Here is a 25,149-nt window from a genome sequence, read left to right as displayed (position 1 = left end):
CCGCACGCACACATTATTCTTTGGATGGTGGTTACACCAGATCAAATTGATGAAATTACGAGTATTTATTTATGCGGAAATTCCTGATGCAAAGAAAGAAGATCCAGTATTATACAAGTGATGAAAACCAATAAGGTTCATGGAAACTGCGGACACCACAATCCCACTTCGATTTGTGTGTAAATACACGAAACAGTGCTTTTCTTTTGGAAATGATGGATATCCACTGTATCGGCGTCGCTCACCAGACGACAATGGCGTGAGTTAGAGGCGTGAATATTGAAGTTAACAACACATGGATCGTACTATATTCACCATCATTGTCTAATTCACATTCTAAACTCATATCAATGTTGAGTATTGCAGTTTGATGTAACCGATAAAATACGTTTGTATGTACAGCACTAAAGGAAGGAACATGGCGATTATTGGTCTTGAACGATACGGTCGATACGTTAACTAAGGCGCTTAGTAGGATATTTACTTTTGCAATTCATGAACGTTTTCCGACTGTTGTGCGTCTCGAAGTTAATTTGGAGAATGGCCAAATGGTGTATTTCAACCCAGAGAATACAATACAGCTGGTGGAAACACCGCCAGCAACAAAATTAACATTGACGAGTTTTTGCTCAACTTTCATCAGTGATCCGTTTGCGAGAACATTGCTCTATTCGGAAATATCTTGATATTATACATGGAATGCATCGTCGAAGAAATACTTACGTAGAAAGCAAGGCCAACCAGTAGATGAACATCCAGGTGTGTTATCAACTAATACATTAGGACGAATTTACACAATCCACCCGAAAAATGACGATTGTTTCTACCTTCGGTTGCTATTGATTAATGTACGTGGTTCCACTTCATTTGAGTCATTGCGTACTGTGAATGATATGGTGTATGCAACTTTTTGAAAAGCAAGCCAGCAATTACAATTGCTGGAAAATGATAATCACTGGAATGCAAATGAAGTTCGCACACTTTTCGCGATAATCATTTTGACATATCAGCTTCAAATCCGCGTCTATTATGGGATACGAACAAAAATGACATTGCCGAAGACATTTTACATCGTCTTCACTAAAAATTGGAAAAGGATCAATTTCGGTTGATACTTCCGGTGGTTTGATATCAATTCCATCTGCCGTTTATCGATTGACGAAAGATGAACTCATCACGAATGTGTATCCGAATATTGGCCAAATTATAGTCACTGTGATTCCTTAAGTGTACGCGCAATGTTAGCTGCCAAAAATACCGATGTTGTTGACTTAAACTGGAAAATTCAAAAGACGACGCCGTGAATTATCCAGTGGAATTTCTAAATTCTTTGGAGAGGATTGGTATGCCACCGCATTATTTGCGTCTCAAAGTTGGGTCTGTCGTTATTATGTTTCGCAATCTTCATGCGCCGAAACTGTGTAATGGAACCCGACTGATTGTGATGCACCTATCGAATACAAAGGGCAGAATTCTTGATTCTACGAGTTCCTTTGAGTAAATAATAAATTTAACTTTCTCTTCATTTCAAAACACATATGTAATTTCACGCAGGACAACGGCTGCGGGGTCAGCTAGTATAGTATAAAATAAATGTGTACAAATGAATAAGTAATGTGTTAGTGTATATAAAATTGAAAAATAAGTGCAAAATTAGTTTCATATATAGAAAATATGTAATTAAAATATTGCAAATTTTCAACTTTAAACGCGAATATCTCGAAAACTATAAGCTTCCTGCGGCTATAACCGTATATATTCGTGATCTGGAGAATCTTCTCTATCCGACCATACCTATTTTATTTCCGAAATCCTGGGACGGTATATAAAGCCGACCCTTCAAATCTAATAGAAAAAATTCATAAGAAGTATTGTGATACATATTATAAATATATGAAGTGTAATCTTATAAATTTAACTTGATTTAACTTTAGTAATTAGTATGAAATCAATGGCAATTAAACTTATATTTATTATGATATATTAACTCTAAAAATATATGCTGTTGGGCTTCAAAATCTCTTTAAATTTTTTTGCTGATTTTTTAGAAAGCCATCAATGTGTTTTTGAAGGATTCACAAAAAGACGCCTATGAAATTCAATAAAATTAATAGAAAGAAAAAAAACAGGATAAGGCGCTCCAATTTATGAATTTTTTTTCATTTTCTTAGCGAAAAATTAGAAAGCATTCAAATCTATTGGCAACCCTTTGTTATGAAGCGCGCAAAAATAATTGAACAAAAGTTAAATATTGAATAAAATTAACAATAATTGTTCTTTAGCAGTTAATTATTGTTTAGTGCAGTGATCATCAAAATAAAACCAAATCTCTTCTGTATGGTATGTTATATGGCTCAAAAATGCCTCCCAAAAAAACCATTCAGCCGCAGCTTTGTGCCGTTTGTAAAATGGTCGCTAATTCACCAAGTGTAATGTGTGCAAATTGCCGCTCATGGACCCATTCTAAATGTGCGAAACTTAATAGAGCGGAATTCACCGAGCTAGCAAATAAAATAAAACATCAAGGGCATCAATGGAAATGTGAAACATGCCGTTTGGAGGTTAGTATCGTCACTCAAGATGATCTTGACTGTGAAAGTGACGACGATGGAAACATCACCATGCTTAAACTTAAACGTCTGCTTGATGACCAGTATTCAAAGATCACAACATCTTTTGAGAGTAAGTTCAATAGTTTTAAGACCGCCATCGAAAAGAATGTTAATGACATCAGAAGGGAGGTCTCAAGTTTATCCAAGCAGCACAAAGATTTGTCCAATACATGTTCTACTCTTGATAACAGACTAAGCTCAGTAGAAAACAAGCTCGAAACTTTCACTAGCGCATCAGCTCCAACTGAGGAAATTTTAGCAGAGTTTTCTGAACGCAAAAAACGGGAATCAAACGTCGTTATGTTGAATGTTCAAGAGTCAAGGAGAGCTGATGGCAAAGACCGTCTTGATGAAGATAGAGCTACCGTCCAGTCCATCTTACCAATCGATTTGCCTGTCAGTTTGGATGAACTGAAACTCCGTCGATTGGGTCGCCCAACTGCTGGCCGTAACCGCCCGCTGCTAGTGGAAACAACTTCCCCATCCGTTGCTCGCGCTATATTAAAGTCTAAACCATCCGAACCTGTTGACGGAACACCCAAAGTCATATTTAAATCAGATCTCACTCCCGCTCAGTTGACGCACCTCAAGAACCTTCGCACACAGCTGAATTCTCTGGTGAAAAATGGGGATTCCTCGAAGACAATAAAATACGTTAATGGCGTCCCGAAATTAGTCAATAAGAATTTTCGCTCGTTCAACGATAAGGGAAATTCATACAAACTTACACATCCACTATCAGAATGTGAGGGGACTACGAACCAAGCTCGGCAGTTTTCTCACAGCAGCAGCGATTAGTAGTATTGATGCATTCTGCATCACTGAATCATGGCTTCACCCAGCTATCCATGATGGGGAAGTTATAGATGATTCATTCAGTATTTACAGGAAGGATAGAAACAATTTCACAAGTGATAGTGAACGAGGTGGGGGTGTTTTCATCGCAATAAAGAAGTTTGTGCCCGCGGAATGTATTCCAGTCATTGATGATAGTATTGAACACATATACGTAAAAATCAAGTGCAATAGATCAGACTTCATTATCGGATGTGTCTACATTCCTCCGAGAGCATCGCTAGTCGTATACCAAGCGTTCCTTGATACACTCCAGTACCTGAAAGAAAAGCACAAAAATGCCAACTTCCTCATCACGGGGGATTTTAACCTTCCAAGTAGCTCGCCGTATACAGACTGCGTAAATTTGCTTTATGAAGGCTTTTCTCTTTTAGAATGCCGTCAATTTAACAACATCCAAGCCGATAGTCACAATTTACTCGACCTCTGTTTCAGTAATCAGCACATACATGTTTATCACACACAGGCAATTACTACAATGGATCGATACCACCCAGCACTTGGTATCACGCTTGAACTCCAGCTCAGCCTCAAACCAGTAGCTATACCTTTTTATGATTTCCAAAGTGCTGACTATGGGAGTCTTAACGCATTTTTTCAAAACGTTGATTGGACGAGACTGTATTCATCCACTACCCTTGACAGCAAATTAGTAGTCTTCTATGACATCATTCAAAGAGGTATATCTACCTATGTGCCTGTCCGTTCACAGTATAACAACAACTTTCCGTACTGGTTTTCAAGTGAATTAAAACGCAAAATGATACTCAAGAAGGAAGCCCATACTACCTTCAAGAAGTGTAACTGCAAAGAGAACTATAGAAAATTTAGAGAACTCAGGAAAGAATGTAAATTTCTCAATAAACAGTGCTACAGGAATTACATAGACAAGGTTGAACGACAAGTACAAGATGACGCTAATGTGTTCTGGAAGTTTGTTAATCATAAAAAAAGAGGTAATGGTGACATCCCGTCCACCATGTACTGGAATAATCTGACGGCAGATTCAGGTATCGACATCAGCAATATGTTCGCATCCTTTTTTAATAGTGTGTACAATCAAGATTCTCACCAGTGCTCACCACCAACTGAAGCAGAACCAGCTCCCACTGTCATTATGGATGAATTCGGGGTTAACATCAATGATGTCCGTATAATGTTGTCAACACTGAACTTGAAGAAAGGTGCTGGTCCGGACGGCTTACCAAATAGTTTTCTTAAATACTGTGCATACAGCCTCAGCGAGCATATTACACACCTATTCAGTCACTCTCTACAAAGCGGAGTCTTTCCTACTATATGGAAATCATCCTACATCTGTCCGATTCACAAGGACGGCCCAAAGTCTGAGGTCGTTAACTATAGGCCAGTTTGTATCCAATCAGCTTTGGCCAAGCTTTTCGAAAAGATAGTTCTTCCACAACTCACGGCATTCTTCACAAACATTATCACCAACAAGCAGCATGGTTTCGTCGGCGGTAGGTCGACTTCCTCTAACCTGTTTATCTACGTTAATTATTTACTAGATGCCCTAAACAATGGCCACTCAGCTCACACCATTTACACCGATTTCAGCAAGGCGTTTGACAGGGTGGATCATACTACTCTGCGAAACAAACTTAGAAGATACGGTATATGCGGTAATGCACTGAATTGGATTCAATCATATCTTACAGGAAGGCATTTCCAAGTCAAAGTAGGTGGATACCTGTCCGCTAAGCATAATGTAACCTCAGGAGTACCTCAGGGGTCACATCTGGGGCCTATTCTCTTTAATATTTTCGTAAACGATATTGGCGACAACTTTCAATCGGAATTTTTGCTATATGCAGACGATCTGAAGATCTTCAGAATGATAACCAGTGAGCAAGATCTTCGGGTTCTTCAGAATGACATAGACAAGCTTTCGTTGTGGTGCCGATTAAACAAATTGGACTTGAATGTAAAAAAATGCGTAACTGTATCCTACTCACGGTCACATATCAGAATACCAGCTAATTATTTTCTAAATGATGAATTGTTAAGTGAAGTGGATCATGTAAAAGACCTGGGTATCATCATAGACAATAAACTGACGTTTAACAAGCATATTGAAAAGATCACTCTCCAGGCATTTAAGGTTCTGGGATTCATTACTAGAACTAGCAAAGATTTCACGAATCCCATCTCACTGCTACGCCTTTATTCATCTATGGTTCGGCCAATTTTAGAATATGGCACTGTAATTTGGTCGCCTTACACCGATGCTGCCTGTAGTCGTATTGAAAAAATACAATCAAAATTATGTAAATGTATTGGCTATCGCTATGGTATTCCTGGTGGTTACAACACAGTGACTGATGTCTATGAATACTATAACATAAACAGCCTGCAAGAACGTCGTCAAGTAGCTGACATGTTATTCTTTTTCAAAGTCATGAACGGCCTTATCGATGCGCCAGACATCATCAGCATTTTCGAACTCGCATCAGTGGGTCCCTCACTGAGACATAACCGTCTCCTGATGACTACGAAAACAACCAAGAGCTACGTTTTCAATGGTCCTCACAACCGTCTGGCCAGGCTTGTCAACTCATTGCATAGTGATGTGGACTTCTATAGTGGATCACTCAGTGCCTTCATCCCGGATATCAAATCACGTCTACTGCAATATCCCTAGTCTCACCTTTTACACTTTCTCCTTCCTATTTTGCTAGTCTTACAACTTTTGTTCAATTTATAGCCTTATTTATACTAGTGTTAAATACTACTTAATCCCTTATACTTAATTACATAACAATTATTACATAATTTCAAATTATATAGTTGTATAAAGCCGTTTGGCGTATGTATACTTAAAATAAAATAAAATAAAATAAAATAAAATAAAATTGTAAAATGGATTAATTTTTCACCTGCCTCACTTCTTCAAATGCTTCTAACTTACTCTTGGAACATTTAATAGCCGTGCCAATAGACTCTCTATTTATTTTATTGTGAATAAAAAATTTTATAGATGTTGCGCATGATATTGAGATGTTATGTTCGGATTCCTCAACGTAATCTTTTAAAATAATTTTAATTATTTGGTTGTTGTTGTTAACTGTTAGCTAATCCCCGTTAGGATGGTAAGGGTTGTTTGTGTTGTCGTCGAGGTCATCTAACGGTAGGCCCAAGAAACGTGCTGTTTCGACGGGGTCGGACCAAAGGGAGGAAGGTGTTAGATGGGTAGGGTTTGTGGGGCATGCAAAGAGGTGGCTAGTGTCATGCGGGGACTCGTTGCATGCAGGACATACATTAGGTATGTCGGGGTCGATTCTGGATAAGTAGGAGTTTAACCAGTATCCAGAACCAAGTTGCGCTAGGGTCACTCACGTTTCTCGCGGCAACTGGAGCTCTTCGTCTGCAATAGGTGGTGGTTTGACTCCAAGAACGCCATTCACGGGAAGGGAGTCGGTCAAGGTGTTGATGGCTCCACTGTGAATGGCGGTCAGTGCCTGTCGAAAGTTTGTTGCGTCCGAAGTCTGGTCGGCGTACTGTTCGATGTCGTCGACATAGTCGAGGAATGACCTCTTGATGCTCCTGGGAGGCGGTTCAGCTCCAAGCAGATGGCTGCAGGGGTGATTCCTACGAAAACAACCCAGCAGGAACTGCCTGGAGAGGAGTAGATTATGCTCCTTTACGGGTAGCATGCGCGTCTCACTATGGAGGTGTTCAATGGGAGACATCAAGAGGCATCCCGTCGTGGTCCGGAGTGCTGTATTCTGACAGGTCTGAAGTTTCGTCATCTGCGTATCACTGCATCCAGGCGACCATATTGATGCTGCATAGTTGAGGACCGGCCGGCCGATTGCCTTGTATGTTGCCCGCAACGTTTCTTTGTCTTTTCCCCATGTGCCGGCTAGCGATTTGACGATTTTGTTGCGGCTCTGTCCTTGGCGATAATCGCGGTCGGGGATAGAAGGAGCATAGACTATCGAATGTTACACCTAAAATCTTAGGATTATTGACAGTCGGAATTTTGACGCCGTCGACTGCAATATTAAGTTCAAGTCTATACTCCTTCGTCCAGTTTGTGAATAAGGTCGCTGTGGATTTGGTGTGTGAAAGTTGGAGGTTTCGTGCAGTGAGGAAACGGGAAAGGTCGGAGAGGTAGCCGTTTACTTTCGAACACATGCCATCGATTCCATTGCCCGACGTCAATATCGTGCAGTCAACTGCGTACGAGGTTATGGAAACTCCCTCTGGTGGTTGGGGAAGTTTCGAGATATAGAGATTAAACAGTAGCGGGGAGAGGACACCACCCTGCGGAACCCCCTGTTTAATCCTTCTTAGTTTGGATGTTTCACCTCGAAATAGTACGGATGACTGACGACCGTTTAAATAGTTCATGGTCCACCTCTTTAGCCCTGGAGGAAGAGTGGTCTTTTCGATGTCCTGCAGTAGCGTTGTTAGATTGACCGTGTCAAAAGCTTTTTTTTTTGTTTTTAATTTAAGGCTTTATTGTATAAAAACGGTTCAAAAGTGTTTTCCCTTATTCCCTTAAAAAGCAATCCTTAACTAACACACGAAATGCTTTATGATCCATTTTTTTGAAAACTAACACAAGTTGCTTTACAAAAATTCTATATTTTTTTAATACCTAATAGAAATCATATAGATGGTAGTAGCAGAGTAATAGTATTATGACCTGCACGAGTAATTAAAAAAGTAACATGTTAGCAAGCGGCGATGCCGATGCGGCGAGTACACGCTACGTAACGGTATTTTGGCATCGTGGGCATCGGTATCGTGGGTATCGGCATCGCGGCATCGACGATTACTAACATGTTACTCAATTAGTATTGTGCGCGAAGAAGAAGAAAAATTTTATGTATTCCAGCGTCTAGTGGAGCAAGCGAAAGATATTTTAGTTTGGCAAACGGTATATTAGAAGAAAGAAGAACAAATTTGAAAGGAGAAAATCTGGACGCCATTTTATTTTTGCATTCACAACAAAAAAATTAAGTTCATATTAAATATTTTTTATTTTTAATTCGTTGCTTATTTTGATCGAAAATAACGAAATATATTTAATTTATTTTTATTTATTGAATTAATTTATGTTGTGTTCTGTTATGTTATATTGAATTAATTTATGTTTAAATGCAGAGAATTTTATTAATTTTTTCCTAATATGTATAAGGTAAATACGAAAGAAAAATCACAAGAATTTGCTTTTATGTATGTACTTCGTTTCATTTGCCATTGACGATACCAGATAGTAATCGTACGATGCCACGATGCCGCGATGCCGATGCGCAATGTTACCTTCGCATCGTGGTAATCGTCAGAAGTGTTACTTAGTAACGTAATCGTACGATGCCTACCTTAATCGTGCAGGTCTCTGGTACGTAAGTATGTGTCAGCCTCAGTAAAGCGTGGACGGATCCTCAGCCGCACTTTTTTTGGAATTAAAAAAGAAAATCAAAATCTCTCGCAAATGTTGAAAATTCGGCTCAAAAAGTGACATTTTAGGTTTAGAATAAGTTTGGGATGCAAGCAGATCTCTACAAATATTTTGTTGGGTTAATGTTGACACAATGTCCAAGGTCGATATAAAACGATTTAATCGACCAGAGCTTGACCCTAGAGACATCTATTGGAAAACGGCGGCAGCAAAGTTGGAGACCTAATATTTTTAACGTGGTAACACAAATGTGGATATAAAATATGGAGTAAAATAAGAAACCAATATTTATTTATATTTCATTACTCATCAAAAACTGTAATTTTTCCAAACTTAATCGAGATGACATTATTATTGTTTTTTATTTTTACTTAAAATGTAAATATTTATAAATAATTTAAAAGATAAAATTGAATTGAAGTACTTTGATAGTTATTTAAAACCAGTTAAATGCTGCAATACCTTATCCTTCCCTAACAATAATAAAAGAAAATTTATTTTTTGAAAATTAAAAAATGTTGAAATTTTAAGAAAGTAATAACTTTTCCTTTATTTACATAAATTTTGGTTTTAAAGATTTAATGTTTGAAGTACATAGGACCTTTCCAGGTTAGGTTAATTTGATGTGAATTTTTTACTTAGAGAAAAGTAATAAAAATAATATACATACTTCAAAAGCGAGATATTTTAAGAGGGTATTTTCAGTCAGATACGATACGATATAAATTACACTAATGCTTACCTTTAAAATAATATCCTTTGGGGAGGTCCATCCACTAATTTTTCCTGTTAAATTTACTCCGATTACTTTCGGACACTTTAATTCCCAAGGGATGTCAGCCATTACATCAACAGCATCTGCCCCTCCTACGCCAATGCAAAGTCCACCAAGGCCGCCTCCATTTGGAGTGTGCGAGTCTGTTCCAATCATTAAAAGCCCAGGAAAAGCGTAGTTCTCCAAAATTATTTGATGTATAATTCCACTACCCGGTTTCCAAAAACCAAGACCGTATTTGGCACACGCTGACGCTAAAAATTTGTATACTTCCTTATTAAGATCCTTTGCTCTAGCTAAGTCCTCTTTTCCCCCGGTTTGAGCTTCAATTAAATGGTCACAATGCACTGTCGATGGTACCGCTACCCTTTTTAGGCCGGAAGATATGAATTGTAGCAGCGCCATTTGAGCAGTAGCATCTTGCATAGCTACCCGATCTGGTCTAAGACGTAAGTACGAACTTCCCCGCTCAATGTCTTGATTCTTCGGGTCGTCCAAATGAGAGTACAATATTTTTTCGGAAAGTGTTAGAGGGCGATTAAGACGATCGGACACAATATTTAAGGTGTTTGTTAACTTCTCATATGGTAGAAAAACATCAGCATCAAATTTTGACAACGCAACTTTTGAAGCCAAATAAATTGATGCGTGAATATTTCTGGAATGAATACTGGAACCATATTGAACGATTTTACGAACCTGCAAAAGGACGGAGAAGGGTTAAAAAGTATTTTCTCATATAATATAAACATATATAGTATACTTTCTACATTTATTTAAAAAAAATTTAATTAAGAATCAACATTTTATTTTTTAATCTCGATGTTGAGATAAAAATACAATTTTCATTTTTTAATTTCGATGTTAGGGTTAAAGGGTCGGCTTAAAATACCGTCACAGGATTTCAGGAATAAAATGGGCATGGTCCGGTGGAGGAGGTTCTCCAGATCAAGAATATAATGAAAAAAATGTGTACAAACGAATTAGTAAAGTGCTAGAGACATTAAATTGCAAATTTTAAATCGAAAAATACGTACAGTGAGTCACAGTCAAAAGTATCCACTTGGGTTTTTTATATTGAAAATGCGATTGTTGATAGTTAATTATTAAATTAAATTTTATTGTTTTTTATATTTGAACATTAACTTCTTAACTTAAAATTATTATTAAAATAAAATTAACGATATTTATGTAAATTCAAAATAAAAAAAATAATTGTAAAACAAAATCAATTTCTACCTCACAGTGAAAAGTATCCATGATAAAAGTTTTATTGGAAATAGGATTTTCGTAGGTGGTTAATACTTGGTATGATATCCTTTATTGTCCTTTACTGCTTTGAGCCTTTTTGGAATAGATTTAACCAAATTTTCAGTGTAAGAAGATTGAATTTTTTCCCATTCTTCTTGCAAAGCTTTTTTCAGAGTTAGTATGCTTGAGATGTTATGATTTCTAATATTTTTCTCCAAAATACTCCATAAATTTTCAATAGGATTCAAATCCGGGGATTGGGGAGGTGTTTGAATCACTTTTGGACAGTTATAAAGCATCCATTCTCGAACAATGTGGGATTTGTGTTTGGGGTCATTATCTTGATTAAATTGGAATGTTGCTCTAAACCCCAATTTTTCGGCACTACTCTGCAAATTATCTTTCAGAATGTTTAAATAATAAATCTTATCCATGATTCCTTCGATAAAAACTAGATTTCCTATTACAGAGCCTCCTCCGTGTTTTCCGGTTGGAATTGTGTGTCTAGGATCCAAGGCCTTATTCGCCCTACGCCATATCTTACTTGGTCCATCCGACCCAAACATGTAAAACTTGCTTTCATCGGCAAAAATAACTGACTTCCAGAATTCAAAATCCTTTTTTTCATGTTCCTGAACGAACTCCAATCGAATTTGGCAGTTTTTGGGATTAATGAATGGCTTTTTTAGTGCAACTGTACCATGAAGACCATTCTTACGCAACATTCTCCGAATGGTTTCTGGGTTACATTTTTTGCTTAGATATTTCTCCGCGATTTCAGCAAGTTTAGGTGCACTAAGCTTCGGATTATCGGCCACCTGTCGAACAAACCGCTTTTCGTTCTTTCAGTGAAAATTTTTATCTCGCTGGTTTTCGGCTTGTTGCAGATACGATTCTCCGTTTTGTGCCTCAATACAATTTTTGGACAGCAGATCTAGTAATATTGAGTATGTCTGTAATTTTCCGTTGCGATTTTCCTAGTTCAGCATGATGAATGACTAATTTTCTTTCGACAATCGTTGTGTGGCGTCCCATGGTCATAATTCCTCAAAAGTGCACTCCAAATGGACAAACTTATGCGTAAAGTGTAAGAAAATAACTGATTCAATATTTTGCTTGTTATTTCATGAGAGAAATAACTGTTAACAGTTATAAAGTTATAAGTATTGCCAGTGGATACTTTTCACTGTGAGGTTGAAATTGATTTTGTTTTACAATTATTATTTTTTTACTAGCTGACCCCGCAGCCGTTGTCCTGTGTGAAATTATGTGTTTTGAAATGAAAAGGAAGTTATATTTAACGTTGCATTTTTTTTCAATCATAAACAAAATTTTTTGGTTTTTTTTCCGGTATACAGAAAAGATGGTTTTCCAACTCGTGATGCAATTTTCACTGGAAACGGAATACGTTTGAACTGAAATGGCAAATCGTTAGAACTCAAAAGAATTATTAGAATCAAGCATTCTTCCCCCTTGTATTCGATAGCGCAGATTGTGGAACATAATAACGACAGATCCTACTTTGAGACGCAAATGATGCGGTGGCATATTACCAAGCCCCTCCAAAAAATTTAGAAATTCCACTGGATAATTCACGGCGTCGTCTTCATAGTCAAGACGATCGATCGATTTGTATGAGCGCAAGTCTCCCGGAATTTGACTTTGAATTTTCCAGTTTAAGTCAACAACATCGGTATTTTTGGCAGTTAACATTGGGCGTGCACTTAAGGAATCGTAGTTACGATATTTTGGCAATGGCCGACCATTCGTGATGAGTTCATCTTTCATGAATTGATAAGGGACGAATGAAATTGATATCAAACCATCGGAAGTATCAACCGGAATTGACCCATTTCCAAGTTTTAGCGAAGACGATGAAAAATGTCTTCGGAAATGTTATTTTTGTACGTATCCCATAATAGGTGCGGATTTGAAGGCTGATACATATGTCGAAATGATTATCGCGAAAAGTGTGCGAACTTCATTTGCATTCCAGTGATTGACATTTTCCAGCAATTATAATTGCTGGCTTACTTCTCCAAAACTCGCAGACACCGTACCATTCACAGTACGCAATGACTCAAATGAAGTTGAACCGCGTACACTAATCAATGGAAACCGAAGGTAGAAACAATCGTCGTTTTTCGGGTAGATTGTATAATTTCGCCCTAATGCATTAGTTGATAACACATCTGGTTGGCCTTGCTTTCTACGTAATTATTTCTTCGACAATGCATTCCAGGTATAATATCAAGGTATTTCCGAATAGAGCAATGTTCTCGCAAACGGATCACTGACGAAAGTTGAGAAAAACTCGTAAATGTTAATTTTGATGCTGGCGGTGTTTCTACTGGCTGCACTGTATTCCCTGGGTTGAAATACACTCTTTGACCATTCTCCAAATAAACTGCAAAACGCACAACGGTCGGAAAACGTTCATGAATTGCAAAAGTAAATATTTTACAAAGCGCCTTATTGCGGTTCACTTATTGACCGTATCGCATTAGGTATATAGATTTCACCAAACTGCAATACTCAACATTGATATGAGTTTTGAATGAGAATTAAACAACAATGGGGAATATAGTACGGAATATATGTGTTGTCAGCTTCGATATTCACTTTTCTAAATTGAATACTGAATGTTCTGTCATTGTTATTTGGTGAGCGATGTCGATAGAGTGGATATTTTCTGTTTGTGTTTCTGAGAGAAAAGCACATGGACAGTTTCGTGCATTTATTGTCAGATATACAAACCGAAGTTGGATTGTAGTGGATGCAAGTCCATGAACCATATTGGTTTCCACCACTTCGTATAATACTACTAATTGAAAAACAAAACAAAAAAAAAAATTGAAAAAAAATGTATGGAAAAAATTAACTTTTTGGAATTGTCCAATTTTCCGACTTTTCCTTACAAAAGTATACAGGTTTTTTTATTTCTAAACCTTCCCCGATCCATACAGAACATTCTCTGAAAATTTCATCGAGATTGGTTCAGTCGTTCCCTGAGCGTTACTAATAACCAAACATTCATTCGTTTGTATGGGAAAAAGAAAAGGGCTGTTTTTAGGGGTTTTCCGGCAATTATTCGAATTTTTCTTGCCGTAAAAACCATCCTTGAGCCTCAACGAACATTTTAAAAAAAGAATTGGCAAAATTGGTCCAGGCGTTTTTGAGTTATGCGCTTACCAACACATTTTGCGATTCATTTTTATATATAAGATATAGAATTTACGCAAATATTGTTATTTTTATTTTATTAATTGTAAGTTAAGACGTTAGTGCTCAAATATAAAAAACAATAAAATTGAAATTAATAATTAACTATCACCAATCGCATTTGTAATATAAAAAACTCAAGTGGATACTTTTGACTGTGACTCACTGTACTTCAAACAGTGATAAGTTTTAACTTTAATGTCGGTATTCTGCGTGAGACGATTGTCTCATGTCTCTAATAGTGACTATAGTAATTTAGTGATTCTGATAGTAAGGAGTCTCATTTTGGTATTCTGGCAAATAGAGTATACTACTTTACAGTATACTACTATACTGTACCAAAATGAGACTCCTGACTAACAGAATCACCAAATTACTATAGTCACTATTAGAGACATGAGACAATCGTCTCACGCAGAATAACGACATAAAGGTAAATATCACGAAAACTAATATATAACTACATATATATATTCTTGATTTGGAGAACCTCCTCTATTCGACCATATCCATTTTATTCCAAATCCTACTACGGTGTACTAAAGTTTCCGGTATAAAAAAATTTAAATTTTATTTTTCATTATGAATGAGGTACGCAAACATTTTAAATAGTTGATTTTTCGAGTTTTAAATGCAAATATCAAAAAAACCGTAATTCAGCGGCAGCTATATATATATATATATATATTATCTTGATCTGGAGCATCTCCTCTATCTGTTCATGCCCATTTCAACCCCGAAATCGGGGGATGCTATTCTAAAATCCAAAATCAGTATATCTTATATAAATAAAAAAGTGCACGTAAAATTTTTATTAGCCATATTTATTTAAAAATTTAGACATATCTTAAAACATATATATAACTTTTAACGAAGTCTTCCTTGTTTAATGCGGGAAATTTCTTTAAAAAGTTTTAAGAGTTGCAAAACAAAAGTAGGTTATTTTCTGGTTAGATAATCATGTCTATTGAGGTTATGATTACTAAAAATCACTTTACAATGTTCGAATAAGTTAAAGGGATATAAGACTTTGTGAAATACTAAATTCAATCAATTTTTGATTTTAATTTTTAATTCAAGGTATTATAAAAATATATAAGGCATATACAAATACAACACTTACCCTACTGTTTACACTTCGCAAAAATTGTGCCATTATGTTTTTTATTAACTATCGTTTAACAATTAAACCACTTAAAAATTTTTAATAAGAAAAGAAAGCAAATATTGAAGATTATTTACGCAAGCAATTACACCCACAAGTACACCAATGAAGGTCTTTGAATGAACCAAGTGAAAATTTTAAAATATATCAACATCCTAGGTATATTACCATATGAGCTAATGCAAAAACACACGAAAAACTCGATATTTGATCGATAAAAAATACTGCTCTAACTGAAGTTCTCCGTACTATTAAGGCGGTGTTCCAATCGATTTATTCACCAAATAATATAGAATAATTTGCCGAAAAAACTGTCGATGAAATCTAAGCCTATGTTCAGACCGACACTTAATCACACGATTTCGGCTGTTGAATGGATTATCCCACTAATCTAAAAAATTTATCAAGATTTCGCCATACAAAAATGACAATTCCAAATCACTTCATTGAAATGATTTGAAACTGATCCACGCTAAATCTGCCCGTGCGACTCTGATTTTGCGCAATCTACTTGTCAGCACTGGAAAAATACTAGTCAGCACTGGAAATCTGTTACATTATCACAGCTGATTTAGACACTACAAAGGGAAAACATGTAAACAAACAAATTTTTTTTAGAGCAATGAATCTAATTTCACCTGAAAATCGACCAAAAAGATGAAAAAATGCATCCATTATTTCTATTATATGGAAAATATTAAAAAAAAGACGGCTTTTATTTCAAAATACTATATGACAATTAAGCGATGTGAATTCTTGAATGACAATAACAGCTGTTTTATAATCTTTCTAACGGCAGTGAGAACACTGTTGGGTTATGAAATGCTTAAATGTAATCTAATCTTTGAAATTTTCGGTCTGAACATAGTATAAGAATCAGACAGACGGTAAAATTCGTAATTGAAAAGATAGACAATAGACAATAAAATTAATTGAGGTAAGCACTGCGACCTTGGGTCTATTGTGCCCTCTCCTAACTCACAGGAACTCACCAAGCCCCAACAAATCGATAAATTTTAGCAATTTGCTGGGAGCTAGTGAGTCGATGTGATCCCTATCCGGCAATGTAGTTCCAAGGGCCTTAGACCTGCGTCTGCAGACTGCAATGCAATCGATCAGCAGGTGCTCCGGGGTTTCAGGTTCCCTGTCGCAGAACCGGCAGTTAGAGCAAGAGGCAAGTCCTAAGTTGTACATATGCCTTTTCAACTTGCAGTGGCCGGTGTAGAATGCGACCAGGAGCCTGAGCTTGATCCTTGGGAGGTTGATTATTGATTTAAACCTTTTGAGGTTGTACCCCCCTATCAGCAGCTTTGCATGCCGCATGCCATGCGCCCGTTGCCAATGACCTTCTCTGCCCTCTCTTTCCTCTTTGCGGAGCAGATCCTTTATCGTATGGGGGCCCACCCCGGTAAATGGTTCGGGCCCTACCATATTTGCGGAGGCTGCAGAGCGGGCGAGCTCGTCAGCCAGTTCATTTCCGGCTTTGCCTCTATGACCAGGTACCCAAACTAGGTGCACCTGATTCAATTCCGCTAGGCTGTTTAGCCGTTCTCTACACTCCTGCACTAGCAGCGATTTAATCTCATAGGCCGAGATCGCTTTTAGTGCCGCTTGGCTATCGCTGAGTATGGTTATCCGCTCATTACGATAGCCGCGGTGGAGGTTTATCTCTGTACACCGACTTATTGCTAATACTTCGGCCTGGAAGATACTTGGGAATCTGCCCATCGGTATGGATAGCCTTGTGCGTGGGCCCGCGATCCCTGCACCAATACCTTCCGACGTCTTCGAGCCGTCGGTGTACCACTTTAGTGTACTGTCCCTCAGCAACAGCTCAAGAGTGGAGTCATTCCACTCGTTCTTGCTGCCCAGGGTTACCTTGAATTTTCTCGTGAAGTTAACTGTCTTTGTAATCCCGTCCTTCGGGAGGAGGGCAATTGGATTACCGCCACTTATCACCTCCATCCTCTGGGTCGAGATTATTTTTCCTTTACCGCATCCCTCTGCCGTTGTTTGCAGGAGTAAATGCCTGGCTACTTGGCCGATCACTATGTGGAGCGGTGTGAGTTCCAACAGGACCTCCAGCGCCGCCGTTGGGCAGGTTCGCATAGCGCCCGTCATGCAGACGCATGCTAGCCGTTGGAGCCTCGATAGTCTCATCACCACCGAGGCCTGTGCCGCCACAGAGGCCCAGGACACCGCTCCATATGTCACGATCGGTCGCACAATCATGGTATACAACTACCTGACAATCCTTGGCTTGCAACCCCAGGATTTACCTGCCAGCCGATTGCACACCATTAAAGCCTTTGTCGCCTTGACCAAGGTTTGGTCCACATGCTGCTTCCACCGCAAAGTGGAATCCAGAGTGAGACCAAGATATTTAACATTGCTGGTCATCTCAATCACTCTCCCCCCAAGTGTGAGGTTTCTAAGCCCGGGTAGGGATCTTCGCCTTGTAAAAGGGACGATGGTAGTCTTCGAGGGGTTGATGCTGAGATCAACTCCCCTGCACCACTCCTTTGCCAGATTTAGACCTCGTTGCACTAGGTCACAGAGAGTGTCCTCGAACTTGCCTTTCGCTATGATCACAATATCGTCCGCATATCCCTGGCAGCGGATGCCGTTGTCGGTTAGCAGTGCTAACAGGTCATCCACGACAAGGCTCCACAGCAAGGGCGATAGTACACCACCCTGCGGACAGCCCCTTGTTGTGCCTAGGCGAATCTTTGTGCCCCCTGCAGTGGTCTCAGCAATCCTGGTGCGGAGTACCGCCTCTATCCATCTACGCACTGGTGCCGCCACATTCCTACCTTCCAGTGCCATTGCCACACTTCTATGAGAAGTGTTGTCAAAAGCTCCTTCAATATCCAGGAAGGCGCATAGCATGACTTCCCCTTTCTCCAGTGAACTCTCTATTTCGGAGGTCAACTGGTACGGAGCTGTGCTGGTTGATCTGCCAGCTCTGTATGCATGCTGAGCTGCATGCAGGGGTACGGTCCTCAGCGCCTTAGACCTTAGATGATGATCTATAATCTTCTCCATAGTTTTCAGTAGGAAGGAGGTTAGGCTAATCTGCCTGAACGATTTGGCCAACGAGTAGTCCTTCCTTCCCACTTTCGGTATGAAGATTACCTCAGCTATCCTTCATGATTCTGGGATGTAGGCCAGCGCCAGGCTCTCCCTCAGCAGCCTAATCAGGTGTGGCAACAGAATCTGCTCACCCTGTTGTAGAAGCGCTGGGAAGATGCCGTCCACTCCCGGAGACTTGAACCTTTCGAACGAGGCCATTGCCCACCTGATCGAGTCCGCAGTAAACAGCTGTTTGGCGATAGCCCAATCAGTGCGGGACGGCCTATGTTCGGTTGAGGGCAGACACCGATAAACCGGGACAGTCTCCGGGAAGTGAGCACGCAAGAGCTCTGTAGCTCTGTCCTCCGCGCTGGTAGTGAATGTCCCGTCGTTCTTTTTGATGGCTAGCACTGTGTCCGTCTTCCCTTTAGCCAGAGCTTTGTGCAGCCTGGCAGCTTCTGGTGTGGAGGAGACGTTTTCACAGAATCTCCTGAAGCTAGCCTGTTTTGCAGACCTGATTTCTTTATTATATAACGTCAGGTTGCTCCTGTACTCCTCCCAGACCCCTGTACGTTTTGCCTTATTAAATAGCCTCCGTACTTTCTTCCTCAGGTCTGCGAGTTTCCGTGTCCACCAAGAGCATTTGCGCCTGTCTGTGGGTGCAACTAAGGGGCACCTGTCGTTATACGCGTTAATAATGGACTCGCTAAGTGCGGTCAATCTGACCTCAATGCCCCGGCCCGTGGCGCTATTGTCAGTCTGCCCCTTCCTCCTTAACTCATCGTCCAGCCTCTCCTTGAAGGTACCCCAGTTGGTCCTTCGAGGGTTGCGTCTAGGAGGGAATAGCTTGACCTCTGCCCTCAGCACGAACCTTACAATTCTATGGTCCGACAGGGAGGGCTCCGTTGAGACTCTCCACTGCGAGACCATCCCTGTTGCCGGCTCATTACTGAGGGTGATGTCCAGCACCTCCCTCCTGCTTATAGTTACGAATGTGGGTTCGCACCCTACATTCTCTACCGCTAAATTTCTACCTACTAGATATTCTAAAAGGGACTCACCTCTCGCGTTGCAGTCGGTGCTGCCCCATTCCGTGTGGTGGGCGTTCGCATCGCAGCCGATGATAAGCGGGAGCTTGTGCAGCCTACAGTGCTCCACCAACCTTTCCACCGCCTCCGCGGGTGCCGTTGCTGCCTCTCCCGGAAAGTATGCTGAGGCTAGGACGAAGTCTTTGCCCTCACTGTCCCTAGCCTGCACCGCCACCAAGTCTTGCGTCAGAAACTCTGAAATGCAAAAGAAATCAATATTGCTTCTGACAACTATACACGTCCTAGGCCTCTCGCTTGAGAGGTCCCAGATTACCTTGTTTGCCTCCGTCTTGAGGCCCTTTACCTCTCCTTTATGGATCCAAGGCTCTTGGATCAGCAGCGTGCCCAGTTTTTCCGCAGTGAACCTGCTTGTTATGACAGCTGAGGCTGCCGCCGCATGATGCAGGTTCACTTGGGCAATCTCCATGTTGACGGCCATCATAAGTTGGGCTCGAGGAGGGAAAGATCCTCCACCCTGCCGTCAACCGCGCTGCTGTCGATTGAGTCTCCAAGTCCGTCTAGGAGCTCCTGTGTTGAGGGTAGCCCCATGCTCCGGCCATCGTCGGCGACGTCTGTAGTCGGCCCTGGCACTGCCAGTTCAGTCCTGCTCCCGCAGGGCTGCTCCGACGACTCGTCCACCTCCATCTTCGTTTCCTCCGGGGCGGATACCGGCACTGCCTGGCTAACGACGCCTTTGTCCTGTGGAGGCGCGGGCGTCTTGGCTTCCTTGCTCCCGGCGTCAGCAGTCTTGTATGGCCGCATAACGACCGTGCTATACCTGTAGAACAGGCGGAAGCCCGCGGCCCGAACGTACTTGTATGACTCGTCGTCAATAAACACGTTCAACCTCCAACCCTCCATATCGCCTAGCTTTTCTTTCTTACTACTGGCGACACACCAGGCCGAGATACTGAGCCCCCTGTTCTGGTTCCTCACCAGACTCAGGGCGTACTCGTAGGACCTGTCCCCACACCGAGGGAGGAATACTGTCATGCTGTGCATGATTGGCACGTCCTCCACCCTCTTCGCACAGAGGACAGGGCCCGTCCAGCCTCCCAGCTTTGGAGCGTGCTCCCTCAGCCAGTTGGCGGACGACTCGTCATGGCAGTCTACCTGCATCTTACCTCCCCTGAAGTCGATGCCCAGGAAGGACGCCGTGTAGTCCACTCCTTGACACACCTCGTCCATGAGGATGTCCTGCAGCCCCCGGTTTCCTTTACGTCTGTGCCCCGCACCCTCTTGGATCGTGGAGGCTCCTGTGGCGTGATTTGGCCGCTTTTCCGTTTTTCGGCCTGGGCGCTTGTGCCTGCGGGCAATGCCCTGCTGTCGCCCCGCCGCACGGACAGCGTAGCCGCCGCTGCCGCTGCCCTGCGCGCGAGCTGGCACATTGTGGTCGCGTCCAGTCGCCGGGTTGACGTTGCTCCTTTGGCTCTTGCTCCTGGCTAGAGCCTCCGCCTCCTCCGGGGTTTTCCCATCATGTAGGTGGCGTAGGTACCACCTCATGGTGGAGCCACTCATTCCTCTCCTACGTGGATCCCCACCCCCGCCGGGTTGGCCAGCTTCTGGGAGGGGGCGTTGCCCACCTCTTCTGCGCCTTCTCCTCCTTCTCCTCTTAGCGCCGTCAGGCTCTGCCCGACTCGATTCACCAGAGGCCGACCCACTGCACCCTCCGGCAGGGGATTTGCCGATGCTCCTAGGTACTGCTTCAGCTCCAGGCGTACCCCCCAGGTGAGCTCCGCTGCCAGAGGGCACGTCGTCGTCATCCTCCCTGGCGTGCTCCTCGAACAGCGAGCGCTCCTCTGGCGTGAGATCGTCAAAGTATTTAGGCTTACGCCTGGCACCTCGACCCCCCTTGCCTTCCGCTGCTACAGTTTCCTTCTCCTTGTCCGCTACCGTTGTCCTCTGTCGTTGCCCTTTGTCCGTCATCAAATCCGGTTTTGTTGTTGTTGTTTTTTGTTTTTGGTCATTCATCTTGTTCGTACGACCCTTGGCTCAACAAGGTGAGCTGTCGGGTCTATAGTCTATATGGGGAACGGGAAGGTCCGCCACACCACAGCCCCTTGGCGCGGTAAGGCCACCGTTACTTCCCAATTCGGCCCGGTGTTGGGAAGGCTCCGTTAAAATACAGCCGAATTTACCTCCTGGCTGCAAATCATCCAATGGGCACGGGTCGCATGACACCCTGGATTAGGAGGTGGTAGACCTTGGTCGTCGCACGCATGCAGCTCCCGACAACCCGCCTGAATAGCGCTAGTTAGCACTATCCATGCCGGTTGGGGGGCGCCGAGTATGCCTTGCGACTAAGCCTCTGCACCACGGCAAGGTGCCTACCATAGCAGAGGTAAATTGAAAAGATATTTCTAGTGGCTACGTCATGGATAATATGATACGAGACTCTCGCATTGGCTCTCATTTTTCTCTCAAACGCGTTCCCTGATTATTTGACAGCGAAGGAGAACAGGGAATTTCGATCAGCTGATTTCAGAAAAGGCGGGATGCCAGAAGTAAACCGCTATAATTACTTGACGAATTTAGTGTGAAATGAAATTTCATTGAACTGTGCGAACATATTTTGGCAAAATAAATGTTTATGTAAATTAATTAATGATTTTGCATTTTAGCATTTATATATGTTTGCATTTTCAAAGTGTTTAATTTAGTGTTTTGTATAATATTAAATACCCAATCTAATATTTTTCAGCAGTGGCATCATTGGCAAATATTAAAAAAAAAATGCGAGTTTTGACAGCTCTCTCTCGATTCAAAGAGTCTCGTATCATATTATCCATGGCTACGTTTTAGCAACGATCTACAACAGACAAAGAGATGTCCAACAAATATCTTATAGGATATGAGAGAGCGCTGTTAAAGTTCAGGAGGTTTTGACGTTTAACAATTGGAAACGTGGGATGGGCAGATTAAAATCTTAACAAAAAATATGTAAACGGAGGGATTTGTTGCCTCGCTCTAGACCACTACATAAAATGTAACACAACGATAATTAAAGAAAACACGAAATATAAATGTATTGGTGAAATATTTTATCATGTCAACAATTGTTTCTTGAAGGAAATTCAAAGTAATCGTTAAATTCACCCTAAATTTCCTGCGGTAAATGTCTTGTGCTAGTATGCAGCTCTAAAGAAATCTAGTACTAATTTTTAATACATTTGTTTCAATAAAATGCGCATGTGGCAATCCTGATTTTGCGAAGAAGCATGAAATGAACAATTGTTTCTTGAAGGAAAATCAAAGTAATCATTAAATTCATCCTACAATTAGTTAAAATCATTACTATGTGCTATAGTTAATTTTTAAATTTTGTATAGAACTTCCCAATCTTCATTCATATTCTTAAAGAATTGATATAACGACATTTATATACTTACACACATAAGTTTATTTTCTCTTGCTCTTCTAATAAGGATTAGAAAGCTATACAAATAGATAAATAGCGGGATATAAGCATGCAGATTTGTGTCATATCGGGTTGCAAGTCAGTTGACTCTACACTTGTGCGACATCAGAAAAAGAAATTTTAGCGCTACTTGTAATTTCAGTGAGCGCGGAAAATGCGAAGCAAAAAAAGGGAAAAACGGAAGGAACGATCGGAACGGAAGTTCCAGGAGTTTGCTGGGCGCTACTGAGGTGACGTGATCCCTGTCTATGTATATGGAACCCAGGGCCTTAAGCCTTCTTTTGCAAATTGTACAATCCAGAATTAGGATCTGGCAAAGGAGTGGTGCAGGGGAGTTGATCTCAGCATCAACCCCTCGAAGACTACCATCGTCCCTTTTACAAGGCGAAGATCCCTACCCGGGCTTAGAAACCTCACACTTGGGGGGAGAGTGATTGAGATGACCAGCAATGTTAAATATCTTGGTCTCACTCTGGATTCCACTTTGCGGTGGAAGCAGCATGTGGACCAAACCTTGGTCAAGGCGACAAAGGCTTTAATGGTGTGCAATCGGCTGGCAGGTAAATCCTGGGGTTGCAAGCCTAGGATTGTCAGGTGGTTGTATACCATGATTGTGCGACCGATCGTGACATATGGAGCGGTGTCCTGGGCCTCTGTGGCGCTATTGTCAGTCTGCCCCTTCCTCCTTAACTCATCGTCCAGCCTCTCCTTGAAGGTACCCCAGTTGGTCCTTCGAGGGTTGCGTCTAGGAGGGAATAGCTTGACCTCTGCCCTCAGCACGAACCTTACAATTCTATGGTCCGACAGGGAGGGCTCCGTTGAGACTCTCCACTGCGAGACCATCCCTGTTGCCGGCTCATTACTGAGGGTGATGTCCAGCACCTCCCTCCTGCTTATAGTTACGAATGTGGGTTCGCACCCTACATTCTCTACCGCTAAATTTCTACCTACTAGATATTCTAAAAGGGACTCACCTCTCGCGTTGCAGTCGGTGCTGCCCCATTCCGTGTGGTGGGCGTTCGCATCGCAGCCGATGATAAGCGGGAGCTTGTGCAGCCTACAGTGCTCCACCAACCTTTCCACCGCCTCCGCGGGTGCCGTTGCTGCCTCTCCCGGAAAGTATGCTGAGGCTAGGACGAAGTCTTTGCCCTCACTGTCCCTAGCCTGCACCGCCACCAAGTCTTGCGTCAGAAACTCTGAAATGCAAAAGAAATCAATATTGCTTCTGACAACTATACACGTCCTAGGCCTCTCGCTTGAGAGGTCCCAGATTACCTTGTTTGCCTCCGTCTTGAGGCCCTTTACCTCTCCTTTATGGATCCAAGGCTCTTGGATCAGCAGCGTGCCCAGTTTTTCCGCAGTGAACCTGCTTGTTATGACAGCTGAGGCTGCCGCCGCATGATGCAGGTTCACTTGGGCAATCTCCATGTTGACGGCCATCATAAGTTGGGCTCGAGGAGGGAAAGATCCTCCACCCTGCCGTCAACCGCGCTGCTGTCGATTGAGTCTCCAAGTCCGTCTAGGAGCTCCTGTGTTGAGGGTAGCCCCATGCTCCGGCCATCGTCGGCGACGTCTGTAGTCGGCCCTGGCACTGCCAGTTCAGTCCTGCTCCCGCAGGGCTGCTCCGACGACTCGTCCACCTCCATCTTCGTTTCCTCCGGGGCGGATACCGGCACTGCCTGGCTAACGACGCCTTTGTCCTGTGGAGGCGCGGGCGTCTTGGCTTCCTTGCTCCCGGCGTCAGCAGTCTTGTATGGCCGCATAACGACCGTGCTATACCTGTAGAACAGGCGGAAGCCCGCGGCCCGAACGTACTTGTATGACTCGTCGTCAATAAACACGTTCAACCTCCAACCCTCCATATCGCCTAGCTTTTCTTTCTTACTACTGGCGACACACCAGGCCGAGATACTGAGCCCCCTGTTCTGGTTCCTCACCAGACTCAGGGCGTACTCGTAGGACCTGTCCCCACACCGAGGGAGGAATACTGTCATGCTGTGCATGATTGGCACGTCCTCCACCCTCTTCGCACAGAGGACAGGGCCCGTCCAGCCTCCCAGCTTTGGAGCGTGCTCCCTCAGCCAGTTGGCGGACGACTCGTCATGGCAGTCTACCTGCATCTTACCTCCCCTGAAGTCGATGCCCAGGAAGGACGCCGTGTAGTCCACTCCTTGACACACCTCGTCCATGAGGATGTCCTGCAGCCCCCGGTTTCCTTTACGTCTGTGCCCCGCACCCTCTTGGATCGTGGAGGCTCCTGTGG

At 42.1% G+C, this 25,149-nt stretch overlaps 2 protein-coding genes across 2 annotated transcripts in view; both read right to left on the bottom strand.

Annotated features, from left to right (window-relative positions):
• LOC105225387 (probable aconitate hydratase, mitochondrial) overlaps positions 1-15,495 on the bottom strand; it is an 83,383-nt gene extending 67,888 nt beyond the window's left edge. The window contains exons 1-2 of the mRNA XM_049462464.1: positions 15,267-15,495; positions 9,638-10,369 (exon numbers count right to left, since the gene is read on the bottom strand). Coding sequence (XP_049318421.1) covers positions 9,638-10,369; positions 15,267-15,299 — 765 coding nt within the window. The 5' untranslated portion in view covers positions 15,300-15,495. The remainder of the gene's footprint in view (positions 1-9,637; positions 10,370-15,266) is intronic.
• A 7,785-nt stretch (positions 15,496-23,280) lies between these two features.
• On the bottom strand, positions 23,281-24,332 carry LOC125777721 (uncharacterized). The gene is made up of 2 exons (XM_049453047.1): positions 23,358-24,332; positions 23,281-23,304 (listed from the first exon to the last, which is right to left on the bottom strand). Exons 1-2 carry the CDS (start codon positions 24,327-24,329, stop codon positions 23,281-23,283), a joined length of 996 nt encoding a protein of 331 aa, XP_049309004.1. The 5' UTR covers positions 24,330-24,332.
• Positions 24,333-25,149: the final 817 nt, after the last annotated feature.

Source organism: Bactrocera dorsalis, chromosome 1 (assembly GCF_023373825.1).
Source record: "Bactrocera dorsalis isolate Fly_Bdor chromosome 1, ASM2337382v1, whole genome shotgun sequence".
Taxonomy (NCBI): Eukaryota; Metazoa; Arthropoda; class Insecta; order Diptera; family Tephritidae; genus Bactrocera; species Bactrocera dorsalis.
This window is presented reverse-complemented; position numbering and strand designations above follow the sequence as displayed.